The following is a 24,035-nucleotide window of genomic DNA, read 5'->3' as shown; positions in this document are numbered from 1 at the left end:
GCATGAAACGTACTGAATCGTTCTCAGAACACTCTAAACCGAATAAAACACAATTGAATTGGGCTTGAAACTCATTGTACCGATCATGAAAGGCTTGGAACCAAACCAAAAACCACTGAACCGAGAAGAAAATTACTGAACTGGTTATAAAACATAATGAACCGGACAAAACCTAATTGAACCGGTTCTAAAAGAGGTTGAGCCAAGCTTGAAAACACCTACATCGGTCTGAAAAGCACTGACCCGGACCTAAAAGGCACTGAACTGACATTAAAACACAAAGATCCGGTTTGAAAACCGATGAACCGGAACGATAAGGCACTGAACCGGGTCAGACACAACTGAACCGGCTCTTTAAGATGCTGAACCAGTCAGAGAAAACTCATTGAACCGGATAAAATATACAAGAAAATAACCTGAACCGAGTGCAAAATTAATCGAACCAGAGTAAACCGGTCTGGAATGTCACTGAACCACCGGAGAAAACATGAAACCAAGTTAATCTGTGTTCGGAATAAGGATATCCTTATCCCTGAGAAGAATAAGCAGCACCGAAAACGAAACAAGAATCGTCTTCTCCACAACTCACCGGAAACGTGTCAGCGACTACCAGACCTTGCCGGAAACAACACAACTCTCCGGAGACACCTCAGAACACTACAGAAGTTGCCGGAGAACTCAAAATCCGCCGGAAAAGACCACAACAGCCACCAGAAACTTGTTAGATTTCGTCAAAAATTCGACGAAGACAAGCAGATGTCGCCACAAACGATCGGAAACTGCTGGAGAGGATCAGAACTCGCCGGTGACACCAACTAGGACTACCAAAGAGCTAATCAACAACCACCCATTGAGAACCATCGTGAAAACGCATGGTAAAGGATTATTTTTTCTTTTCCACCGGAGACGTTCCGGTCACCATGTACAACTCTTTTTTAGAGCTCTTATCAAGGCACTGCTCGTGTGGGCAGCGGTGCTACCACCAAATAAAAAGAGAAAAACCAAACTAGGGTTTTTGCCAAGGAGCTAAACCTGCTTTGATACCACGTAGAAAAGTAGAGAATCAGAAATATTATTATTGCTTGATGACTTGATAACTTGATTTTGTGCCATAAGGATACATTGATTAAACAGGAAAAACCTAGAACCTAGTATGGAAATAAATAATAAAATATTACAATCAAATCATAATCTAATTAGGGAGAGAACTCAGAGAGATAAATCTTTCTATCTTCAACAATCTAATTAGGGAGAGAATCTGTCCATCTTCAACCGAGAGAGCATTCCAATCTAGTTCATTTTGTTATGGGCAGCTCTGGTGTACATTTTCATCTATACTTATCATAATCTTAACACTTAAAATAGCTTTGTTACCAAAGGGAGTATTGGGTTCAACTTCCAGAGGAAGAAAAAGATGGCAGAGGACTACCGACGAATTATAAAATTAGTGAGATTCCAGCAAAGCAAGAAATTGGTTTTTCCAGTGTTTTCTTTTTCTTCTCTTTTCTATATATTGCAGATTTTTGCCAACTAGTATGTTTTCCCATTTAATAAGGAAAAGCTTTGAATTCAGTCCGTAAGAATAGAAGGATTTGACAGTTTAAAGAAATTTCAAGAATAAGAAAAAGAACCGAAATCACTCATAGTTTTAACTCAATACAGCCTGCCATATCCTAAACAAATCATTTCCAGGTACCATTGTTTTTGTTTTTGTGAGGAACTAATCGAGTTGACAAGATGATGTAGAACTTATTCATTGGTACCCGTAGCATTTCTTTTTATTAATTGTTTTGATCATCTCCAATGAATAAGCTCTACATAATCTTGGTACCTATCTTTTGGTAAAAGATTTGGTACCTCTAGCATTTCTCAATGCAATTTATCTTCTTCTGCAAGTAAAAAAGGAATAAATAAACCAATCAAATTCCGAGAGGCTTCATGAAGTGCTTCTTTAGGAGTTAAACTTTCATTTGTGAGAAAATGTATCTATTATTTTTCATTCCCAATCACATAAGAATGAATACTGTGCATAAACTATTATCAGACTATGTTTAAGGCAATCCTAAAAGTAAGAGATCTTCATATTCTCTTTGCCAGAGTATATTGCCTCTGAAGCTCCACCACACTTGCGCACGGCTGCCATCTCAACAAACATATAGATCTTATCGATAGGCATCTACAAAGAGAAATGAAACAAAAGGAGTGAGAAGCGAGTGTGAATAACAATGTCCTTTACTCCTTTCCTCCATATCATACAAGTTCGAGGTTCAGAGTTTTTACCCTTCATTTATAATGCTTGTATCATGATACATGTTAGACATATTGGTGCAAGGGTAAAATTCAAATGTGTTCACATATCTAAAGCTAGAGCTTCTAGGAAGGACCAAAAACAAAAACATTCAATATGTAGAATTTCAGAATATTTTGGCTTTCAAGCTTGCTCTTCTAGTGAGCGTTTATTGAAGTATATATAGAATTTACAAGATAGTATTGTTGTACACGATAAGCCTCAACTTTCAGTATTCTAATCTAACACAAACTCCTAGATAGAATTCTAACTACAAGTAAACCTCCTCTAGATAACTTTATCCTTATCAACCGGTTGTGTTATCAACACTCATTAAGAGGTTTGATCAACTGTGAGTCTATCACCACACTCACTAGGATTCTTAAGAGATTGAATCACACTAGGAGCGTGCTGTGCGCTAATACAATACCACCAAAAAGACAAAAAAAAAAAAAAAAACTCTATAGTAATTGGTTTAAACGATCAGTCTGAACATTCTTCGATTTTTCCTGATTTTCATTGATATTTTTTGGTAAAATAAAGGAAGAGTTAATGAAAGCCATTTTTTGAAAAAAGAAAAAACCAGAGGAATATGCCAAAAGGGTAATAAAGTAAAACTTACATCATTCAGGGCCTCTGCAGCTGCATTGATGTCTTCATCAGCCAAAACATTCAGCTGTTCTAGCACCTGCTATGAAAAAAAAATAGTAGATAAAAATACATTCAAACTTTGAAGGTTAAAGATATTAGAAATAAAAACTTCATTTCCTGTCCTGCACAAGTTATAATCTACGCAGCATTTCATAAGTTTTAGCAACTCCTTCCAAGAGTATAGATATACATATTTGAAGGTTAATATGACTGTTTCAGGCCCTACAAAGTGTACCATAACCACACCAATCCATCCTCATGTCCAAATTAGCAAAGTGCATAAGAACTAGACAAAAATCAGCACTTCACATTGACAAATGTCAGCCTCTTATAGCAATTGCATAAACCACTTTGAAACAATTCTTTATAATACTTTCCTATTATTTAATTTATTAGCATTGATGGAAAGTTGATGCTACCCAGCAACAGAAAGCCAAATAGGAATACCACAACCACTATACATATCTAAGACAAAAACCGCATAGCATGAAAATAAAGTTTTTACCTTCTTTGCATCCTCTGTCTTCAATGTAGGAACATGATAAATGGAAGAGAAAGCCTTACAAATACCCATTGAATCTAAGAAGCCGACTTCACTCGTCGTCCCTATAACCAGAAGTTTTTTTCCCTGACAAAAAAGTTCACAAGATGAACTAGTAATGACGACTTCAGCAAGGTCAGAAAACTACCATTCACCAAATCATATACCACATAGTTACTAAAGATGAAACCATGCCCCAAGATATCAGAAGTTGTCACATATAAAGCTGTCTAGAAATTCAGCTGGTAAATGCTCTTTGCACAGCCAGTGATTGTGACATGAATAATCATGGACAAAACAGCAGAACAACTTTCACCATAGCCTCACATAGTATTATGATTTAATGCATATATTACCTCCAAAAAATTACTTCTTTCTTTTATAGGTAAGTACAACTAATTTACCCATGCGCTGATCCTCCACTCTTTCATCGGATAGGAGATGCTAGATCTTAGCTCTGCTCTCAAAAATTGCTTAAAGAATTTCAGTTAAGCTGTCTATGTCGGAGCTATCATGTGGAACGCAGTGAGGTTTGATGATATCAACTTTACAAACTAATTCTTCTCATATTATAGTCCATATCACTTATTAAAGGGGAATGGAAAATTCTGTGCTCAATGTAACTGAAAAGAGAGTATGATCAGTGTTCAAAAAGAAAAGATAACAATATTTAATTATGGATTCCACAACTACAACCAGTTTAAAACCGTTAAGATCTTTGGGAACAAGTTATGACTAATTTTACCAGAATAGCAAATGCTATACTGATAATGAGAAGGAGAGTCTATATTGCCTAATCCAAATCATAACTCAACCACGATACTTTAAACCTGTGGTTAAATCTTTCTTTCAGTTTTGCATAAAATAATTAGATACATGAATTGCGATTTTTTATGAGCAAGTACAAATCACGAACATATACAAGAATAAATCAATGATCATCTCATCCTCTACCCCATGTTCAAGGGAAAAGACAGCATACATGATTCAACCTTTCATTCTATTAAGTTTTAATACTTAACTTGAGATGAAGTTACCATTGCCCAAAAGAAATTACATCCTCCATCCTCCATCCCATTTTGTGGCCTTTCTTGCAATGGTTTCGAAGGAAGACTTTCATCTCTGTTCTCAGATATTACACCAAATCATGAAGATCAGGGGACGGCCCCGTTTGAAAGTGGGTAAAAAAGGTGTTAAGAGAAGTCAATGGTCTGTTCAGCTCCAACAACTACGACGCTCGCAATGGCAGTGTTTCTCGTGGGAGGAACAAGGGGAGGGCTCAAAGAGGTTCCACATTAATCCCAGGCTGATTTCTTGGAATGTTAGAGGGCTGAATCAAGGTAGCAAGCAGTTGGAAATCAGAAATCTTCATAGGTAGTGGAACACTGACATCATATGCTTGCAAGAAACTAAATTGGAGATTATTACTAACAGTATTGTGAGAAGTTTGTGGGGGTGCCAGTTTCTCGATTGGTGCTATCTTCCTTCTAGCGAGGCTTCCGGTGGTATCCTGCAGATGTGGGATAGGAGGGTTATGGAAAAATTTAAGGTGTATGTGGGGAAATACGTTGTGGCCTGCTCTTTTAGAAATATTGGAGACAACTTTTCTTGGGCTTTTGCCAAGGTCTACGGTCCTAACCTAGACAATCACTGTAGGTGTGACTACCCCTTTTTTTTTTTTTTTTTATACAAACATAAACGAGTCCTCACAGTGGTACGACGATGTGTCGCAAAGCCAACATATAGTACATACCCCATAATATGTCCATAGTAAATCAGAGTAACATCTATTTATCTATGCAGCGGAAAACATAAATCTGAATAGCGGAAATCACAACAGAAATGAAATATATAATAACAAGTGACACAAGCGCCACAAACCATAAATAAAACCTACAAAACAGTGGACACTCGTGGTTCAGCAATTATGACCGTTGCGGCGAGCTTCAGTCATAACATCCAAAGTACACTGCTACCAAACCATCCACTATACCGGAGTACTTGCAGTCACAACATTAGAGTCTGCATGGTTGTGGGGGTTACCGCATCCGCACATGTGGAATTATAAACCCATCATCTTAGCATAAACAAATACACTAAGACCTCAAAGGTATACTATTCACTGAGTTTTCGCAAAGAACCAATTTTTCCTTTTTAGTCATGCGTACCCTATAATAGCTATCAATTTTATAGCTGATACAACAAATACTGACTAATAGAAAACATTTTAAGCATACTATGCAGCTGAGACTTATGCGTAGAAGTTTCATTGTTGGAAACAACTACAAACATCCTCACCTACTATATTATTTTTTATTCAATGAGACTTAAAAACAATGGCATTTAAATCATGCAACCATCCGATAGAGATATACATAAGTTCTTTCCCATTGAGATTTTTATGCATATTAATACGTCTAGCAAAACTACTCATAATATAAAAACATCACATTCATATAAACAATGTTATACATGCTCATGCAAGGTTTTCCTGTATGGGGCTTGCCCCGAGATAGTGAACTGTATGGGGCTTGCCCCGAGATAGTGAACTGTATGAGGCTTGCCCCGAAGTAGTGAACTGTATGGAGCTTGCCCCTGGGACTTGTCCCTTTGAGATTGTTGTATGGGGCTTGCCCCTGGAGCTTGTCCCTTTGAGATTGCTGTATAGGGCTAGCCCCTGGGACTTGTCCCTTTGAGATTATCGTTTCCCGTGGGTTGTAAACCTCACTTCGTTCCATGTTCAACGTTTATATGCTCATGCTTCATCCCTTAAAACAATACACATCTTTTCCAATTCCACGATCATGCTTTAACAAATGCTTTCAATAAGATTCCATAAACAGTTTAACACCTCAATTCATCAAACAATATTTGCGTAATTTAAATCTCAACCACAGCACACATTCATACCCTTTAAATCAATTCAAACACCTTTCATTCATGCATCAATTTCATAAACATCATGTTCCCAAACTTTATACTCACTCTAAAATCACATTCATATTCCATTGCAACCACAGTTTTCAAAACTCCTAACCATAACATACAGTCACACCATTCATACGAACTCCACATATCATATTCAAACTTCAAAACATCATCATACTTTCAATATACTCAAAAGTACTCAAATCATCCAAAATAGATCATATTCAACATACCGTTGGTTCAAGTTTGTAAAACAATCTAAATTTTGCGATTCATCATAAATGAAAATAATACTTCTCAGTGAATAAAATGCTCACCTTGGCTGCATTGGATTCATGACTTGAATATTCCCTGTGTTCTAGTCACTCAACATTGGAGAACACGTTGAAGTCTCCAATCATGACACGCTTGCAAACATTTATGGCGTCAGATTAGCTATTGAATCTCATACTCTTATAACACATAAACTACCTGCGTGCCCACATGTCGCATCTCCCGCTTCTAAAGCTAGCTAGATACCTAATTCTATTATTAGGTTAATCATTAGTTATAGGTTCTTATTAAACATAATCCGATGATACACTAAAACACTTAGTGTACATGTATAGGTGAATTAGGTACCGAGTTACCTTGCTAACTAAGTGTATTCGGTCCATACACATACATATGTGTATATACATATATGTATACATATATGTATAGGATGCTTATTAAGCTAAGCACAATCCCAAACACTTAGGTATTCCATAATATATATAGAGAGATGCATTAATCATAAAATTACGTTACTAAATAAATCTAGAGCCTATTTATGTACTCCTATAAGCTTACTAACTTATACATATCGGTTTAGGGTTATTTGAGTAATTTACAACTCTTTGACATTCTTATTATAATCGTTGTCTCCTATGATATTAATCTTAGACTTTAGGTTTGTAACTTTAAATGCAACTATCAATGTGTTTAATACTTTATCTATGTTTGTTTGATGCAATTCTTGCATTTCTTTCACAACTAGTTATTCACTTACTCAATCCACCTATTCTTTTATTTAACTATTACATTTTCAATTTATTCTATTAGACACCCCAATAACCTATTTTCTATTTCAACCGTATTTGTCATTTACATAAAAACGGTCTAAACACATTAACTTCAAACTCTTCAATTCTTTTCTAACCAACTAACCAACCAAAACACCCTTCAAAAGCACCCATCATTCAAACCTCAAAACAGCCCCAAGATGCAACTCTTAGTCCATCAAAGATTATTCTAAATCTGCCCCCAAAACTCCATCGTCATAACACCATCAACACCTCATCCAAGTCACCCATCACAAATCCAACCCAATTCCATACAGCCCTACACAAGAATCATCCACCAAAAATCAACCCAAAAACTCATAAAATTCATCTCATAAAACTGCAACAAATCCACAATGAGTTCCAATTTTGGTTAACATAAACCCTAAATTTACAAATCCAACAATAAACCATTCGGTTACCTCAACAAAACTAAACAAAATCAATCCCAAAACTGAACCCAATTCTGAAAATCAGGAACCAAAACAGGAGAAATAAATTCAAGCTACAAAACCCATGGCAACCTATCAAAAATCAACCTAATCGGTTGATACAAAAACCCATCCAAAACCACTTCAAATCAGCCCATCAATAATAACAATTGAAATAGACTAATCATCCAAAAACTATCAAAACAGAATTTCTCCCGTTCACCACATCAAACCACAGAAAATCAAGACCCCAAGAAAACCACCATCCAATTAGTTCCAACCTCCATGGAACCCAACCAAAACTTTAAACAACACCACACACACAAGCTCTAATATGCAAATCCAAAACAAGAAATCATCTAAAATTGGTTGCTACCCAAATCCATACAGTTCAACCACCCAAAGATGGCAACAAAACCCTAGGTTTTCAACCTAAACCAAAACCAAGCAAAGCCCTAACAATATCATACGATTTTTGTGGTGATAAGGCAATCGGTGGTCTGAAAATACAAGGGTTAAGGATTAGGGATTTTACCTCACAAACACCCCATGGACTGACGGCTTCACCATCTTTTTCGCCTCTGCATCGAGCCCACTACAACTTGGCTCACTCTTACGATCTCTGTGTCTCAACTTCTCTCAATCTCAATCTTCTCTTGGTTCATCTCTCTCGGTCTTTCACGGCTGGATGGGTGTGTGTGTGTGATAGGTTGAAGAAGGAACGGGGAAGAGATGGGCTGCATCATCTCGAGCTCTCTCTCTTGGTCTGCTGTGAAACAAAGAGGAGAAGGGAAGAAGAAAAGAGAAAGAGAGAAGGGGAAAGGGAACTGCAACCGGAAGGGAAAAAGAAGAAAGAAAAGAAGAAAAGAAAAGAGGAATTGGGGGGGGGGGGGGGGGGAATTCGGAAAGCCCTTTTTGTATTATTATTATTATTTTACTAAAGATAAGGTTAAGGATAAGATATCCTTCAAAGCCAACCAATGGCTGACACGTGGCAAGGGAATCCCCCCTTATTTTCAAAGCCCACAACTCTTATAAATCGTTGCAGTACCCAATAATATTAAAATCATATCGTTTATTAATTAACATTTGACCCCCGCATATATTTACTAAACTTTAATCAATGTATCTAATTATTTATTTAATTAGGACCTATTATAATAATTATCCATCTTAACCCTATTGTATCTTATTTTCATAACATAATTATTATTACCTAGAATATAATTACTAATCTTATCCATTAAGACGAATTGGCTGGTATGCTCAGCTTGTGGGATTTACTTTGGTGCATTGGTGGTAATTTCAATGTCATCTGCTTTCCTTGCGAAAGATAAGGAGTCACTCGGCTTTCCCCCCGTGATGACGGAGTTCTTTGATTTTATTTCAAAGCAAGGTCTCATGGACCTTCCCCTTGCATGAGGGTCGTTCACGTGGTCCAATAATTCTTCTTGGTCTAGGCTTGATAGGTTTCTAGTTTCTCCGGATTTGGAAGTTAGATATCCGGGGATCTTCTAGAAGAGGGTTCCTCATTGGTGCTCTAACCACTTTCTCATCCTCATTGTCTGCGACTGCATTCAAGGGGGGAAAAGACCTTTTAAGTTCGAGAATGTGGCTGCAGGAAGAAGGTTTCGTGAATAGGGTGAGGCTTTGGTGGACGTCTTATTCCTTTCAAGGCTCCCCTAGCTTTGTCCTTGCTCAAAAATTGAAGGCTTTAAAGGTCGACCTCAAATTATGGAATGAACAGGTATTTGGAAATGTGGATTCCCTTAAAAAAGCCCGCCTCGAAGATTTACGCACACCTGATAGGCTTGAGGAGGAGAGAGGTTTGGACTCTGAAGAGCTATTGACGAAAAGCTTGATCACTAGTGATTTGGAAAGAATTATTCACCAAGAAGGAATTAGTTTGAGACAAAAATCCAGGGTCCTTTAGCTAAAAGAAGGTGACAAATGCACAAAGTTCTTTCACCGGATTGCTACCTCGAACAGAGATCCAATTCCATAGGAGCTTTGTTTGTTAATGACTCAGTCACCTCAGATCAACCGGCCATTAGAGATCATATTGCTCAATTTTATGAGTTCCTTTTTTTTTGAGCTATACAACAGGAGGCCCATGTTGGCCTTGCTTTCAACCCTTTAGCTTCGGAGGAGGCCGCTCAATTGGAGATTCCTTTTGAGGAAAATGAGGTCCTAGAAGTGGTGAAAGGTATGATCCAAGATAAGACTTCAGGTCCTGATAGCTTCCCCATGGCTTTTTCCCAAGACTGCTAGGACGTGATCAAATCTGATATCATGGTGGTCTTTTTTGATTTCCATGCTCATAGCAAATTTGTGAAAAGCCTCAACGCCTCCTTCATTGCCTTACTCCCCAAAACTCCTAGGGCAATCGATCTAGCGAACTTCTGGCCTATTAGCCTCATGAGTGGTGTTTATAAGATCATTGCTAAAGTTCTTGCCAATAGAATGAGTCGTGCTACAAAGAAGATTATCTTAAACCGTCAGAACGCTTTTGTCAAATGTAGACATATTTTGTACTCGGTCCTCATAGCCAGTGAATGTTTGGATAGCCGCATCAAGTCTAGTATTCCTACGGTGCCTTGCAAGCTGGATATTACGAAGGCCTTTGACCACAACAACTGGAAGTTCTTATTGTACATGCTGAAAAGATGCGGTTTCGGGGATAAATGGGTCTCTTGGATTTTGCACTGCATTTCTTCGGTGTGCTTCTCTGTTTTGGTTATGGTTCGCCAACTGGCTTCTTCAATAGTTCTAGAGGGCTGAGACATGGCGATCCTCTTTCTCCATTCCTGTTCGTAGTTGTCATGGAGGCTTTGAGTAAAATGCTTTCTGTTACTATTGACAGTGGTTGTCTCTCAGGCTTTTCTGTGGGTTCTAGGCCTCCCGTGATCAACATCTCTCACTTGTTGTTCGCGGATGACACCTTGGTCTTCTGTGAGGCTAACACTAGACACCTTAGCTACCTACATGTTCTCTTATTATGCTTCAAAGTTGTCTTTGGCTTGAAGGTCAATTTGGCCAAATCTCTCTTGGTCCTGTTGGAAACGTGGACTATGTTGCTGAGTTGGCTGCTATCTTGGGCTGCGGGATTTCCTCTCTGCCCATGAAGTACATTGGTATGCCGCTTGGGGCGTGTTACAAGGCTACCTCTATCTGGGATGATATCGTGATTAACATGGAGCGTCGCTTGGCCAGTTGGAAAAGGTTGTATTTGTCCAAGTCATCAAGAGTACCCTCTCCAATATCCCTACGTACATCTTGTCTCTCTTTCCCATTCTTGTTCGTGTGGCCAATCACATTGAGAAGCTCCAAAGAGACTTTCTATGGGGTGGGATAGGCGATGAATTTAAATACCACTTGGTTAGATGGGACAAGGTATGCTCTCTGATCTCTGAGGAAGGGCTGGGAAACAAAAATTTGAGGGCTTTCAGTCATGCCCTGCTAGGAAAAATGGCTATGGCGCTTTGGGTCTGAGAGAGATGCGTGTTAGAGAGTCATGGTGGATTCTAAATACGGCAACCTTTAGGGCGGGTGGTGCTCTCTCGAGCCGACTGGTGCCTTTAGGGTGGGGGTGTGGAAGAACATCAGAAAATGTTGGGATTCGTTCTCTCAATTCACTAGATTTATCGTGAGAGATGGCTCCAAGATCAGCTTTTGGCATGATTTGTGGTGTGGGGACACGACTCTCAAAGTAGCTTTTCTAGCTTTATTTGGTATTGCTCGTGTAAAGAACGCCGCTGTTGCGGATAATTTGGAGCATTGGGGCGACTCAATCCAGTGGAACGTAAGCTTCACTAGGGAGGCCCACGATTGGGAGATGAATGTTTTTGTTTCTTTCTTTCAAATGTTGCACGCAGTCAAAGTGAGAAGAGACAATGAAGACAAGTTGTGTTGGGTCTCCTCCAAAAAATGAGTGTTCAAAGTCAAGTCCTCCTTTTACTCCTTAGCTTGCTCTGGAAGTAGCTGCTTTCCCTGGGAAAGTGTTTGCCGCACTCAAGGTCTGATGCAATCAAATAGTAAAAGAACGAGGGAGATGGAATGTAGGCTACTTCGAGGGAGCCGTGACCTCCAAGACAACCAAAAGGTTTAGGGTTTAATTGTTAATTCAAGCATACTTCTTCATAGAGTAGGGTTACACATATATAGGACGACTAGGTTAAAACATCACCTAGGTCTAGCCGTCACTTCACATGTAGGAATTAACCTAGTCTAGGTCTAGCCGCCACCCTTACTGCAGGAAAAGAAAGATAGAAGGAAAACATCTAATGGAAACTATGGAGCATTATGCCCGTTATTCCAACCAGTTGGCCTACTTGGTTGCTACGGCAGTGCCACCTAAGCCCTAGTAATAGGGACGTATCATCCCTCCCCCCCTAGCAACTTCCTTGTCCCCAAGGAAGAACGCGGGAAATTGAGCCTTGATCACCTCTTCTTCCTCCCATGTGGCTTCAGCCGGGGGTAAACCTTGCCAATGGATTAACAGCTCGGGTTTCTTGTGCTTGATCTGGGTCTCGAGCACCACTTGAGGTTTAGGAGTCAATCGGCCATCTTTGAGCACGTCCGGGAGATGCTGGCACACAACATGCTGACTACCCAGATACCTTTTTAACAGGCTGATGTGGAATACCGGATGAATTCGGGACCCTTGCGGTAGGCTTAACTTGTATGCTACCGGACTGATTTTCTTGATCACTTGAAATGGAGCATAGAAGTGAGCAGCCAGCTTGGTATTCTTTCGCATATAAACTGAAACCTGGCGGTAGGGCTGCAACTTTAAGTGTGCCCAGTCACCTTCTTCAAGCTCTTCTTCGCGGTGCTTACCATCATATAGCTTCTTCATGCGTTCTTGGGCAGCATGGATGTTGTTCTTCAATTCCTTTAGCATCTAATCTCTCTCTAGCAACTCCCTTCCCACTGCTTCCACCCGAGCCGTGCCCGGAAGATAGGTCAACAACATAGCCTGGATCTCGGCCGTACACCAGTGCAAAGGGTGTGGTTTTGATGGTGGAGTGCTAGCTGGTATTCTGCCCAAGCTAACCACTTGCCCCATTCCTTCAGTTGGTTACTTGTGAAGCACCTCAAATTGTAAGTACAATTTTGTCTTTTTGGGAGGTTTAATTAAGTACAACATTTACACCGAGGGACAAGTTAAATTTCACAAGTATTGTTATTGATACATATTACTGGTGAACCACCTATTGAGCACATCTTATATAATATATTTTCCCTTCTACCTATAAACTTAACATTCAAGTTTCATAAATATAAACATTTTTGCTATATATGAGAAATAATGTATATGCTCTCTCCTCTCTCTCTCCTCTCTCTCTCCTTTCCACCACTAGCGGTGGCGTGTGAAGGCGAGTCCTGCTAGTCTACAGTCTCTGTTCGCATTCTCTTTTCCTCTCTTGGCCGTTTTCTTTAGCTTTGCTGTTTTAGTGGTCTAGTCTGTCGTGGGTCTCGAGCTTTTTTCTGTTCTTTTGCTCTCCACCGATTTGTGATTTCGTTGATGTAAGTCGTCTTTGGGTGATTCGGTTCTGATTGGTGAGTCTAGAGATGGAAAGACGTTTTTTGGTAGAGGCAAAGTCATTTGTCATCTCAATTCTTGACAGGGAGTTTGTGTTGCGAGTGTTAGAGAAGTGACATTCTTTTTCCGGTGAGATTCTCCTGAGCCACCAATGCTCCGGTTGGCTGGTGTCGGTGATGACTAATGGGTTTCCCTGGAGTTCCTGTTTTTGTCAAATCCTAGTGACGAACGTTCGTAAAGGAAGAAACTCAAAAGGCCGTTTTGTTGAGGTAGCGGTCTACAAGGTGGGAGGCCAAAGAGGCTTCCTGCTTATTCCTGAAAGATGTGGAGGTTTGGGGTGGCTCAAGTTTGTTGGTGAGCTTTGTAAGGCAAATGACTTCTTTGTTGCGTCGGTTGGATGCAGTTTTGCCTCTTCCTCGCCAGCGGAGAAGTACGAGGGGAAGAAGGTAGGGTCAGGGAAGGGTTTCAGGGCCTCGTATATGGAGGTGGTGAGGGCGGATGTTAGTGTTTCTCTAATGGGGGTTCTCAAGGGGACGGCCTTGGTGAGGTCGGCTTTGGATCTTGTTTCGAAGGGGTTCCTACCAGAATCAAGGGGTGTGACACAGGTTGCAAAAGTTAGACTAGGGGCGGATTGGTGCGAGGTGGATTTGTTTCAGCCGCTGGGAAAGGAGTTGGAGGTGTTCCGGCATGTATTGGACTGCTCTACCGTGGAGAAGAAAGTGATTGATCCCTTGGGTAAGGACCTCTGTGTGGATGACCATCCCAGTTCCCGAGCCAACAGCGGTAGCACGTCCTTCGTGACTAGAGATGCTGATGCTAAGGTTGACAATTCTCTGTAGGGAGCTAGCGTGTTGGGTTTGTTGAGTCAGATTCTAGAGCTTATTGGAAGTTTCTCCAAGGCTCTAGATTGGGTTTGTGGGCACTTGAAGACTTTGGCTTTAAGCCCCCTGTTGGGCTAAATCGTAAGGCAGGTCCTCTAGTGGGCTGGATGCCCAAGAGGTGTAAGTCTGCTGTTCAAGGCTTTCGGGTTCGGGCTGGGGTTTTAGTGCGTAAGCCTGTTGCCAAGAGGGTTATTATGAAGTTGGAATCGAGTTCGAGCATCAGTCCGGATTATGATCAAACTTCTCTCCTCCGGCCAGAGGTGACGTTCTCGGCGACTGCTACAACGTTGTCGGCTCAACCTCTTACTTCGATTCAGCAGGGTGGGAGTCGACCGGAGTTCACCTGGATTAATACTAAGGTTTCGACGGCGGGTTTTTTTCCCTGTCTTCAAGGTTCCTCCGCTCTCTGTTGGGATTTTCTCTTCTTCTCCTTTAGAGGCTCTTTTTCAGGTGATTGCGGGTTCTCCGAAAAAGCTTATTTTTTCGGTAGGTTCTATCCAGAGTTGGCGGTGGGTGATGCCCAGGATTCGACCTCGTTTGTCCCGGTGAGTTCAATTGTTCCCTTTGCAAGCCTCTCGGCTATTTCCCAACCTCCAGATTCCGGATCAGTGTTGGTTGTAGACAGCCACTTCTTCTGTGGCGACTTCTTCCTTGTGTCATGAAGCTTTGTCGTCTTCGATTTGTTCTGATTGGTTTTGTGGAGCTGGGTTGGTTGAGAAAGACATTGCTTGGGTTGAGGAGGGTGATGATTTCCCATGGGAGGGCTCTGGAATCTTTCCGCGGGATCAAAAGGCTAGAGATGATGCTGTTGTTGCTTTGTTTGTGTCGGGTGCTTTGTCGTATCCGCAGGTTTTGGATGGGCGGGTTGTCTTGGGTCCCTTTCATTCCTTCGAAGACAGGTTCCGCTTCCAAGTCAAAGGCCAGAGGGTGCTGAAGAATTTATATTGTTCTATCAATTATGAGGGTTCTAGCCGCGGAAAAGGCAAAAGGAAATAATGTCTTTGTGGGTTGAAGTTTCGTTGGGATGTTGGGTTTTGTGTTGTATGGGCTGTTTTTGTGGGTTGTGGGTTTTCTTTTTTGTTTGTTTTCTGTTTTTTCTTTCCTTTTTGTTGTTGTCCTTGTGTATACTTCTAGTGTACTATAGGGGCGCCTTACGCTTTTTATAAAATTTCTCTTTACTTATAAACAAAAATATAATGTATATGTGAATCATCTTAAGACATATTGAGTATAAGGTTCTAATATAATACATCAGTGTTTATGTACAATAGAATTTAGAAGTTCTTGATATATTTAACTTGGCCGCACTCAAGAAAAATGTCTAGCCATGCCACTGGTTCAGATGTAAACAAAATTCACCCCTTAAAATTATACAATTTGAACAAATACTTATTCTTCAGGGAAATTCTCCTATTAATAGTGTAGTAGGAAACAAATTCATATGACCAGTTTCTAGGCAATAAAGACAAAGGACAAAGAGAAACCTTTCGAGGTCGACGCTTGAGCAGGATCATTAACGTCTGACAAACTAAATTTGAAAAACGAGGCCCAATGGCAACATACTCCAGTAACCTGCATAAACGATTAAAGTACCAACTAATTCCAAGATCCTTACAAAACTTCATTAGATACAAATAAGCGGCTTTTACCTTTCCATGTCATCAAGAATGATGATGCTTTGAGCTGACTTGTATGCATCCTCAAATACCTACCAAAGAATACATTATAAATAAGTCTATGGAATTTCTGGTCTCCATCATCAATGAAACTAAAACCTACAGATCCTCCAAGCTGTCAATATTGAACAATTCCCAAGTCTGCAAGTGTAGTACAAACTTGGCTTAGAGATACGCCAAATCTCCATTTTACATCAGTAACTAGTTCTTCCCAACAAAAGAAAAATGAAATATTTCAAAAAAGATCTTAACAGTTCAAAATCTTAGTGTACTCAAAACCTTGACAATTTGGGCACATTTAGTGCTTTCATGGAGACCAACCATCGCTTCTGCTGAGACCTAACCAAAGGTAGAACACAAAGATTAGATAGTCTCTGGAAGTGGCAGTAGAAGAGGCCGTGATTCCTGGAAAGTAAAAAGATATAATATCCACAATATAGGTCAGGTAACTTACTATCTTGATAAACGGAAAATCACTGTCAATGGCAACAGTAGCTGCTAGCGCGCTCTTTCCACTGTCCAAAAAGTTAAGGTTTAAACAGCTGCAATTAACAAATGCATTTAAACATAAAAACCAAGCAATACCTTCCACTCGGGCCTTCCAGAAGGCAGGTAAGAAGCGTCCTTCTTTCACTCACTTTAACTTGTTCCACAAGTAACAAGTAAAGAGGTAAACCCAACAACATACGGCTTGAATTTAAAATTATAAAACCTCAAAAAAATGACATAACAATATGATGTGAGTTCAACCACGTAGAAAGCTAAAACATTCTCAAATTGCTGAACAGTTATCTAGTTTAGCTGGAAGCTATACCTGCACTGTTCAAGGTCATCAGTGGAGGCTCCAAATGCAGGAATTATTTCGTTGAGTGCATTCAAAATATCTTCCATAGTAACTTGAATATTCTCTTCATCAACTGGCTTGGTAAGATCATCCATACTTAGTTGTCTATGCAAAGCATAAGATACCGCACTTTTTACAACACCTTCAAGTTCAGCACCGCTATAGTTTCTTGTACGTGCAGCTGCACTCAAAAAAATTAATAAATAAAATCCATCAAGACCTTCATATTGACATTAATAAAGCCTGAAGCATTATCAATTATTAAAGGCCAACAGTGCTTGGATAATAATAATAATAATAATAATAATAATAATATTAAATCTATGAATGACTCAATGTAACTTTATCAGGGTGAACAGTTTAGAAAAACACATTGAAAACACGCGCTCCTCGCCCCACCACACCTCCCCCCCCAAATAAAAAATATGACAAATATGACATCTTCACTCACAGAAAATTATGAAGGGTGTGGCTTTTTGGGGTGAGGCAAACTGGATGGACTAAATAATAGAATTAGAAATCACTTGGTGCTTTTAACTATTCTAACATCCACTTAACCACATGGACGTATAGAATTTTTTTATGAGTTTGAATATCCAAACAAACCAAAAGATTTGCTAAAAAAAATTACGTCCTCAAACTAACCAAAACATGTCAGCTAATATAACTTAGAAATAAGTCCCCATTTAACGGTCACTTCAGTTAAGCAATAGATGAATAAGTACATCTCAAAAGCATATGTCACCAATGCACATACCAAGCTCTTGAATGTTCACATCAGGAGCAAGAAAAGAATTCTCTTTCATCTTGTTTGTGTGAATTTGAAGAATCTGTAAGCGACCATTTTCATCAGGAAGGCCTATCTCAATTTGAACCTCCAAGCGTCCTGGTCTATACACCAAGGATAATAAACAGAAGATATTTTATGAGTTTGTTATAAAATAAGAGTTACTTTGGCAATCTTGGCCACTATGACCTACAGTACATCAATGTTGATTAATAGTTGCTATTCATGCTATTTCATGACAAAGAAATCCAAGTTTGCATGGGAGAGAGAGAGAGAGACCTCAAAAGGGCTTCATCAAGCAAATCCTTTCTATTGGTGATTCCAATAAGCAAAACATTATTTAGAGACTCCACACCATCTATCTGAAAAGTGAAAAGCAAGTCATCTCTTAGAACAGATATTGGCAGAGAAAAACATGTATTGATTTTGCAATATTCAAGAAGCAATGAAACCTCTTAACTAACCTTGGTAAGAAGCTGGTTTACAATATCATCATGAACTCCTGTACCATCTCTAGTCGATCCCCTTGACTGCAAATGGAGAATATGCATTATGCTCGTTCCGCTAGTCATAAAACTTGGATTACATAATCAGACAACCTTAAATCCCATATGTGAGAATTTTTTCTTAGAAATATTAAACTATGCAGATCTCAGATGGAAATATACGTTGGTGTTGCCAATGGGTGCTTGTGTTGGGCATTAAATAAAACTCAAAACAGCATGTCCCTTTAGAGGGCCAAGAGTCAACTAGGATCCAACTTGATACAAGCATAATACACACGCTCACAAATATATTCAAGCGACATACCAGAATATGTCCAAATTCCCTACACATCTAAAACTCTCAATACAAGTCTCTGAAGATGATTCTTTGGCTAGGGGTCCCAATTCTTGAAATGGTCATTATTGTTCATTAAGACAACCCAAATAAATGTAATTGTATAAGACAACCCTAATAGTCCAGGACATTAGAGAATATCATATTTAGTCAAAAGGAAATGCAATATATGTGTATATTACATAGGAGGACAAACAATGTGAGTACTGATAAATTATGCTAGTCATCAAAAGCAACAAATTGGTGCCACTATCAATCTACTAGAACAAACCGGCAAAGTTAACATAGAGTTAAAGATTTACATACCTTACAAATAGCATCAATCTCGTCAAAAATTATTACATGCAAATCACTTTGATCCCCTGAGAAGGAAAAGAACATGATATATTAGTGATCATCAAAAGATTGACACAAAAATACACCTGGTTGGCATAATCTCCCTTACCCCGACTTCTTTGATCATTCTCAGCATCGGCAAAAAGATCCCTAACATTCTTTTCAGTTTCACCAACGAATTTGCTCAAAACTTCAGGTCCATTAACAATCTATTACAACTCACCAAAAAGAGGGGAAAGTAAAAAAAGATGGCCCATCAGCTGCAAGCATAGATTTTCACCATCTTATATAATGTGAAGCAAAACACTTACACCTAATTTATATTATAGACATTATTCAGGCATGTTTAATCAGCTTTGGAACCCAAAGACAGTGTTATAGCATCAAAATAAACCAACAAGGTATGCACTAGCAAGGTTCCACCAATTATAGAATGTTAGCATATCCTCACATGCAAATTGAGTACACAAAAATGGAGAGTGACTACTGACATTTAATCCATGAGAAAACCATAAGTGAACAAGGAGAACATGCACTAGGTTGAACATTGAAAGGAAACAAAACAGAGATATACTGCTTGTCTTCTCATATAGGACATGTCTTGATGAGATTTTGTGAGTCAATCATGTGCTTTAGAAGCATTTTCTACTCACCAGCTCACAAGAAACTTCAGAAATGATGGGTTTCATCATAGTCTAATCACTTCCGGGATTAATTTGTATCAGTCTATGGGACATTGTCCAATTTCAGTCGGCTAGGAATACTGCAATCGATATTTGTTTCGAATTATTGAATTCCAATTCAACCGTGTTACCACCTAACTTAGAGATAGCTAAAATTCTAACTTCATTCTAAACTCAGATCCATTAGATGCATGTGTTTGAACTTCAAAAACCAGTTGCAAAACAGAATGTAAATAGAAAAGATGATTCGAAGTCTTAAATAAGCTTCTTATTGCACAGGTAAATGACATATTCAATAGTGGACCCCTGATGCTACAATCTGACAAAAATAATTGTAAAGTAATTGTATAAGAAGTAAATTGCTGCCAATGACAAATGTTGGCTGTGCATAAACAACCCTATTTTGTTGCTCACTGCAAAAAAAATATGGCAAAGCTCAATCACTTCAATAGATTAGGAGGCCATGTAAACAAGAATACAAACTTATGACTATAAGAAAGAAGTTTCAATTTCACTGAGGTCCCCAAAGATTATCAATCAATTATTTTATAGTTACAAATTTTATACCAATAAAAAGCCTATATTAGAACATTCTTGGACTCTAAATCTCCCAATCATTTAAGAGGAGATAGCAAAAAACCCTTATTTCTAAAGACGGAAAAAATGATAAGGTGTTAGCCTCAAACAGCTAGGCGTTTTTGCTTACGCTTAAAAAGTGAAGAAAATAAAATATAAACCATCTCCAAACCTTCGGTTCCCTCCCATTCAACATATTTCCAATTTGACGAGCAATAAGTGTTTTTCCAGTACCAGGAGGCCCAAAAAGCAGCATTCCCTTCACATACTTAATCCCCAATCTGGAAGATCAAGATTACCATATAAGAGCATGTATTTAGATATAAAAAAAAAAATTAAAAAAAAAAAAAAAAAAAAAAACTGACATGAATTAAGACAAAATGAACTTTTAATAATATTACTTATTTGTCACATGGGGAGGGAAAACACGAGAAGCAAAGGCTCTTCGAAATATATCTGCAAACTCTGCACTTAGGCCACCTATACCAAGTGCTTGAAGATTAAACTCCTTATGCCTGAAGATGTTGCTGCTGGCTGCTTCACGCTGATTGACAATCTGCATCGAGATATAAGTAAATCAATTTAATGTTTGACATTAAATTGATCAAACTATACATAGGAGGCAAGTATCATTGAAGTGTTCTCTATAAATGATTGTCATGTTATATTGATCAGTAACAGAGGAGCAAGCAGCAAAAAAATTAAGGGAAGATGCAAGTGCAAGAGATGTTTTGACTCATTTCTCACTGCAACACCTCCTTCAGCATGCACTGGGAGTAAAAAAAGATATTGGTGCACAGTCGACCTATCTAGGATAACATGACTTCTGCTTTATATGAACGCATAAATCATGGAAGAATTTGCCATTGCAATCATATAAAACACTGAGAAGTTAGTTCTATCAGTGGCAATATGCATGTAGCTAAGTTCCTCACTTTGCTATCTTTAATTTTCGAATGGCAAACTTTTTTTTTTTATAAGTAAGAATTTATTAAAAAGCGCAGAGGGGCGCAACCCTAGTACACAGGAAGTATACAAAGGAGCCCCTAATTAGAGGACTGAAACGAACAAGAAAGTAAAAAAATCAGCGTACGGCATACTACCCAAGCTATGCGCCGACACTCAAAGATATATCGAATAGCAAACTTGTCAGTAGTTCAATATTATTTTTTGATAAGACAGCTAGGAGAAATAAAAAAACAGAAATACAACCTTTATTCCACTCCCATTTGATGTTTCAAAGACAAAGTATGTATCGCTTGAAATCATCCCTCTTTCAGGAGCATTAGAGCTTTGTTGGCCCTCAACAGCAGCTTGATTGACAGTGAAGATATAGTTATTTCCATGATGCTCAAACGATACTTTTTGCCCCGTTGTCATGACCTGCATACAACAAGATCAATAATCCATAGCTTTAACTCATATCACTCAAAAAGATTTAGGCAAAAAAGAACAAGCAGGGCCCACAATAACACCCACAACATTAGTACAAGTCTCACGTGTGTCCTACATAGGAAAAAATGGGGGATGACAGAATAATTGTTGTTTTTTCTCTCTTTTATTCTTTTTCCACCCTTCTTTTGGTTTCAAGCATAAGCATTCTATGTGCGATCAAAAGTAAGCAGAACCATTCTGCAAGTAAAAACCTCTATCACTTAAAAATGTTTCACTCTTTTCCTTCTTTATTGTCATGTATACACAAAAAATCAAAGCTCCAACTAATCTTCATTCTATTATATATATATATATATATATATATATAAAAGTTTAAAAAAAAAAAAATCATCATTTTACATAAGGACATTGGTTTGAACATAGCCGTGTCATAGTAACATTTTAAAGGTACAGTAGCTGATTTGGATTGTATAGCTGTTGAAATTTATATAGTACTACATATTTTTTGGCACATGGATAGCACAGTTTTTTTGTCACAGGGCTAGCACGTATTCAGTAGAAGTAATAACCCAACAAGGCTGCAAACCTGAGTAAATCTTTCTCTACTGCTCAGCTTTATCAAGTGCTACGGCTTCAATTTTCTAATGCAATTATTTTAACTCTCACCACATGAATGCATTTCCTCTTCAGCCTTCCCCTTGTACTTGTAGCTTCTTCAACTTGAACTAAACATTCCCTTATACTAACAAAGTCGAAGGTCTTTCTTGTACATGATCAAACCATCCTTCAGAACTCTCATTCTTCCACAGAGAATGCAATCCTCAACTTCTCACCTGTTAATATCATCTTATTCTATTTTTTTCAATATTGCTTTCCAATTGTTGTCCATCACAATATCCTCATTTCAGCTAGTTACATAAGGCATGCTGTCTATTGACTACCTATTTTTATATCAAGTTAATACTAATACTTTTAGCATTTGATGATCACACAACAATGTTATAGAGCAAATTCTGATAGTAGAAGTTAAACCAAGGTTCCCAAAAGTTCAATTCAAAAAAAAAAAAAAAAATTCAATCAATTACAGTGCAGATGCAACTAAGTAACGTCACAAACACATGGAATATGCCAAAAACATATAACTCTACCTGGTTGATAAATCTCTTTCTAAGTTGGTTAGCCAGAAGAACAGCATCAACCTACCCAAAAAAAAAAAAAGGAAAAAAAAGGGAGAATAAACTTTTTGAACATAAAACCTTCCAAGCTAAACAAGGATTGCCACTCCATATACCTGTTCATTTTTATTCCCCTTTTTAACAAACTCCAACTCAAGTGTAAGCAACACCACGTCGAAATTATCAGGCGGAATAAATCTAAAACAATAACCACAATATAATTAGAAACCTGAAAATGCGCATTGAAAGACAAACACAAATTGGTATTGAATAACCTGCTAACAGATATCGAATCGCCGGAGGAAACTCTAGCATGCCGACGCTGAATCGCATTTAGGGCAATCTGGCCACTGCGTATGCTTTCATGAGCAGTATATATCAGTTAAGGCCACCAAAAAAAAAAAAAACAAGAATTCTTCACGAATCCAATCGACAGTCGCTCTAAATTTCAACAAATCAAATCTCAAACTAATCACATTAAAAAAATGAACGAACGCATTCGCATCCTCAATCAACACTACAAATCGCGCTATACACTTTTATCGACTTAATTTCTGAATAAAATGGCATTTATAATTAAACGAGCGAATAGCACATGCAAAAACTTGATCAATGTCGAAGCACTATATCAATACATAACCAACAAATTTATGAGTCAATTCATGATTTGCTTAAACTAGTAAAGCAATTTTCAATTATACGTACGAAATGAGAAATTAGACAAGAATTTCTAAAAGGATATGAAACAGAGAGAACGAAGGAATCGCTGATGGAAGCGAGGAAGAGCTTGGTGCCTGGGACGGTAAAGCCGTGGTGATCGGCGTGCGAGCAGTAGGCCAGGTTGGTCAGCGCTAGGTCCGCTGCCGGCGTGTTCGTCACGATCATCTTGCCCTAATTCCACATTAACGTTACCCTGCAATTGCTAAAGCCTAAGGGTGCGTTTTTCATTGCGATTTGGTAGACAATAAGTGCGATTTTAAACTAAATCGTAGAATATAGATTATTTAGAAACTGCGTTTTTAAAAATTACGATTTGAAAATGCAGAAAATCTGCATTTTCAAATCGGTACTTTTTTTAAAACGCAAAATCTTAAAGATAAATTCGCGATTTTAAAGTCTAAACTACGATTTTGTCAAACGCTTAACTGCGTTTTTAAAAATCATTTTTTTCAAATCGCACATTTTAAAATCGTTATTTTAGATCCCACCTTTTGAAATCGCAAACTCAAACCAACCCTAAAAGTTTTTCATTTGGTACAAAACTAAGAAAGTTAAGAAAGCACAAACCAAAGCCGGCTCAATATATATTAGCAGTGAGGCATTTTATTTAAAATTATATTTTTATTTAAAATTTATTTTTTTTTCACTTTTTAGAAT

General features: G+C 38.4%; 1 protein-coding gene across 3 annotated transcripts; it reads right to left on the bottom strand.

Annotated features, from left to right (window-relative positions):
* Positions 1-1,862: 1,862 nt before the first annotated feature.
* Positions 1,863-23,612, bottom strand: LOC133868291 (vesicle-fusing ATPase-like). 3 transcript variants are annotated; one of them, XM_062305106.1, is made up of 21 exons: positions 23,402-23,612; positions 22,934-23,030; positions 22,775-22,856; positions 22,632-22,682; positions 21,301-21,471; positions 20,490-20,644; positions 20,261-20,369; positions 18,939-19,038; positions 18,800-18,855; positions 18,118-18,183; positions 17,933-18,015; positions 17,624-17,757; positions 16,837-17,047; positions 16,608-16,712; positions 16,477-16,537; positions 16,302-16,361; positions 15,996-16,054; positions 15,831-15,918; positions 3,444-3,566; positions 2,910-2,975; positions 1,863-2,176 (listed from the first exon to the last, which is right to left on the bottom strand). In XM_062305106.1, the coding sequence occupies exons 1-21, from the start codon at positions 23,541-23,543 to the stop codon at positions 2,063-2,065; spliced, it is 2,133 nt and encodes a 710-aa protein (XP_062161090.1). In that variant the 5' UTR covers positions 23,544-23,612; the 3' UTR covers positions 1,863-2,062. The 3 variants fall into 3 exon arrangements, 2 of the variants coding, with proteins under 2 accessions (XP_062161090.1, XP_062161091.1); XR_009900310.1 differs by lacking the exons at positions 1,863-2,176; positions 2,910-2,975 and adding exons at positions 4,502-4,809; positions 4,912-4,989; XM_062305107.1 differs by lacking the exons at positions 1,863-2,176; positions 2,910-2,975; positions 3,444-3,566 and adding exons at positions 4,501-4,809; positions 4,912-4,989.
* Between the last annotated feature and the right edge of the window lie 423 nt (positions 23,613-24,035).

The sequence above is a fragment of the Alnus glutinosa genome, chromosome 5, assembly GCF_958979055.1.
Source record: "Alnus glutinosa chromosome 5, dhAlnGlut1.1, whole genome shotgun sequence".
In the NCBI taxonomy this organism is placed as follows: Eukaryota; Viridiplantae; Streptophyta; class Magnoliopsida; order Fagales; family Betulaceae; genus Alnus; species Alnus glutinosa.
This window is presented reverse-complemented; position numbering and strand designations above follow the sequence as displayed.

Excerpts from the sequence above, each read along its gene's own strand:
- LOC133868291 (XM_062305106.1), bottom strand. The coding sequence starts at position 23,543 with ATGATCGTGACGAACACGCCGGCAGCGGACCTAGCGCTGACCAACCTG. Across the intron at positions 18,856-18,938 it reads GAATGATCAAAGAAGTCGGG|GGGATCAAAGTGATTTGCAT; the intron begins GTAAGGGAGATT and ends TTTCCTTCTCAG. Across the intron at positions 17,048-17,623 it reads TGTGAACATTCAAGAGCTTG|CTGCACGTACAAGAAACTAT; the intron begins GTATGTGCATTG and ends TTTTGAGTGCAG.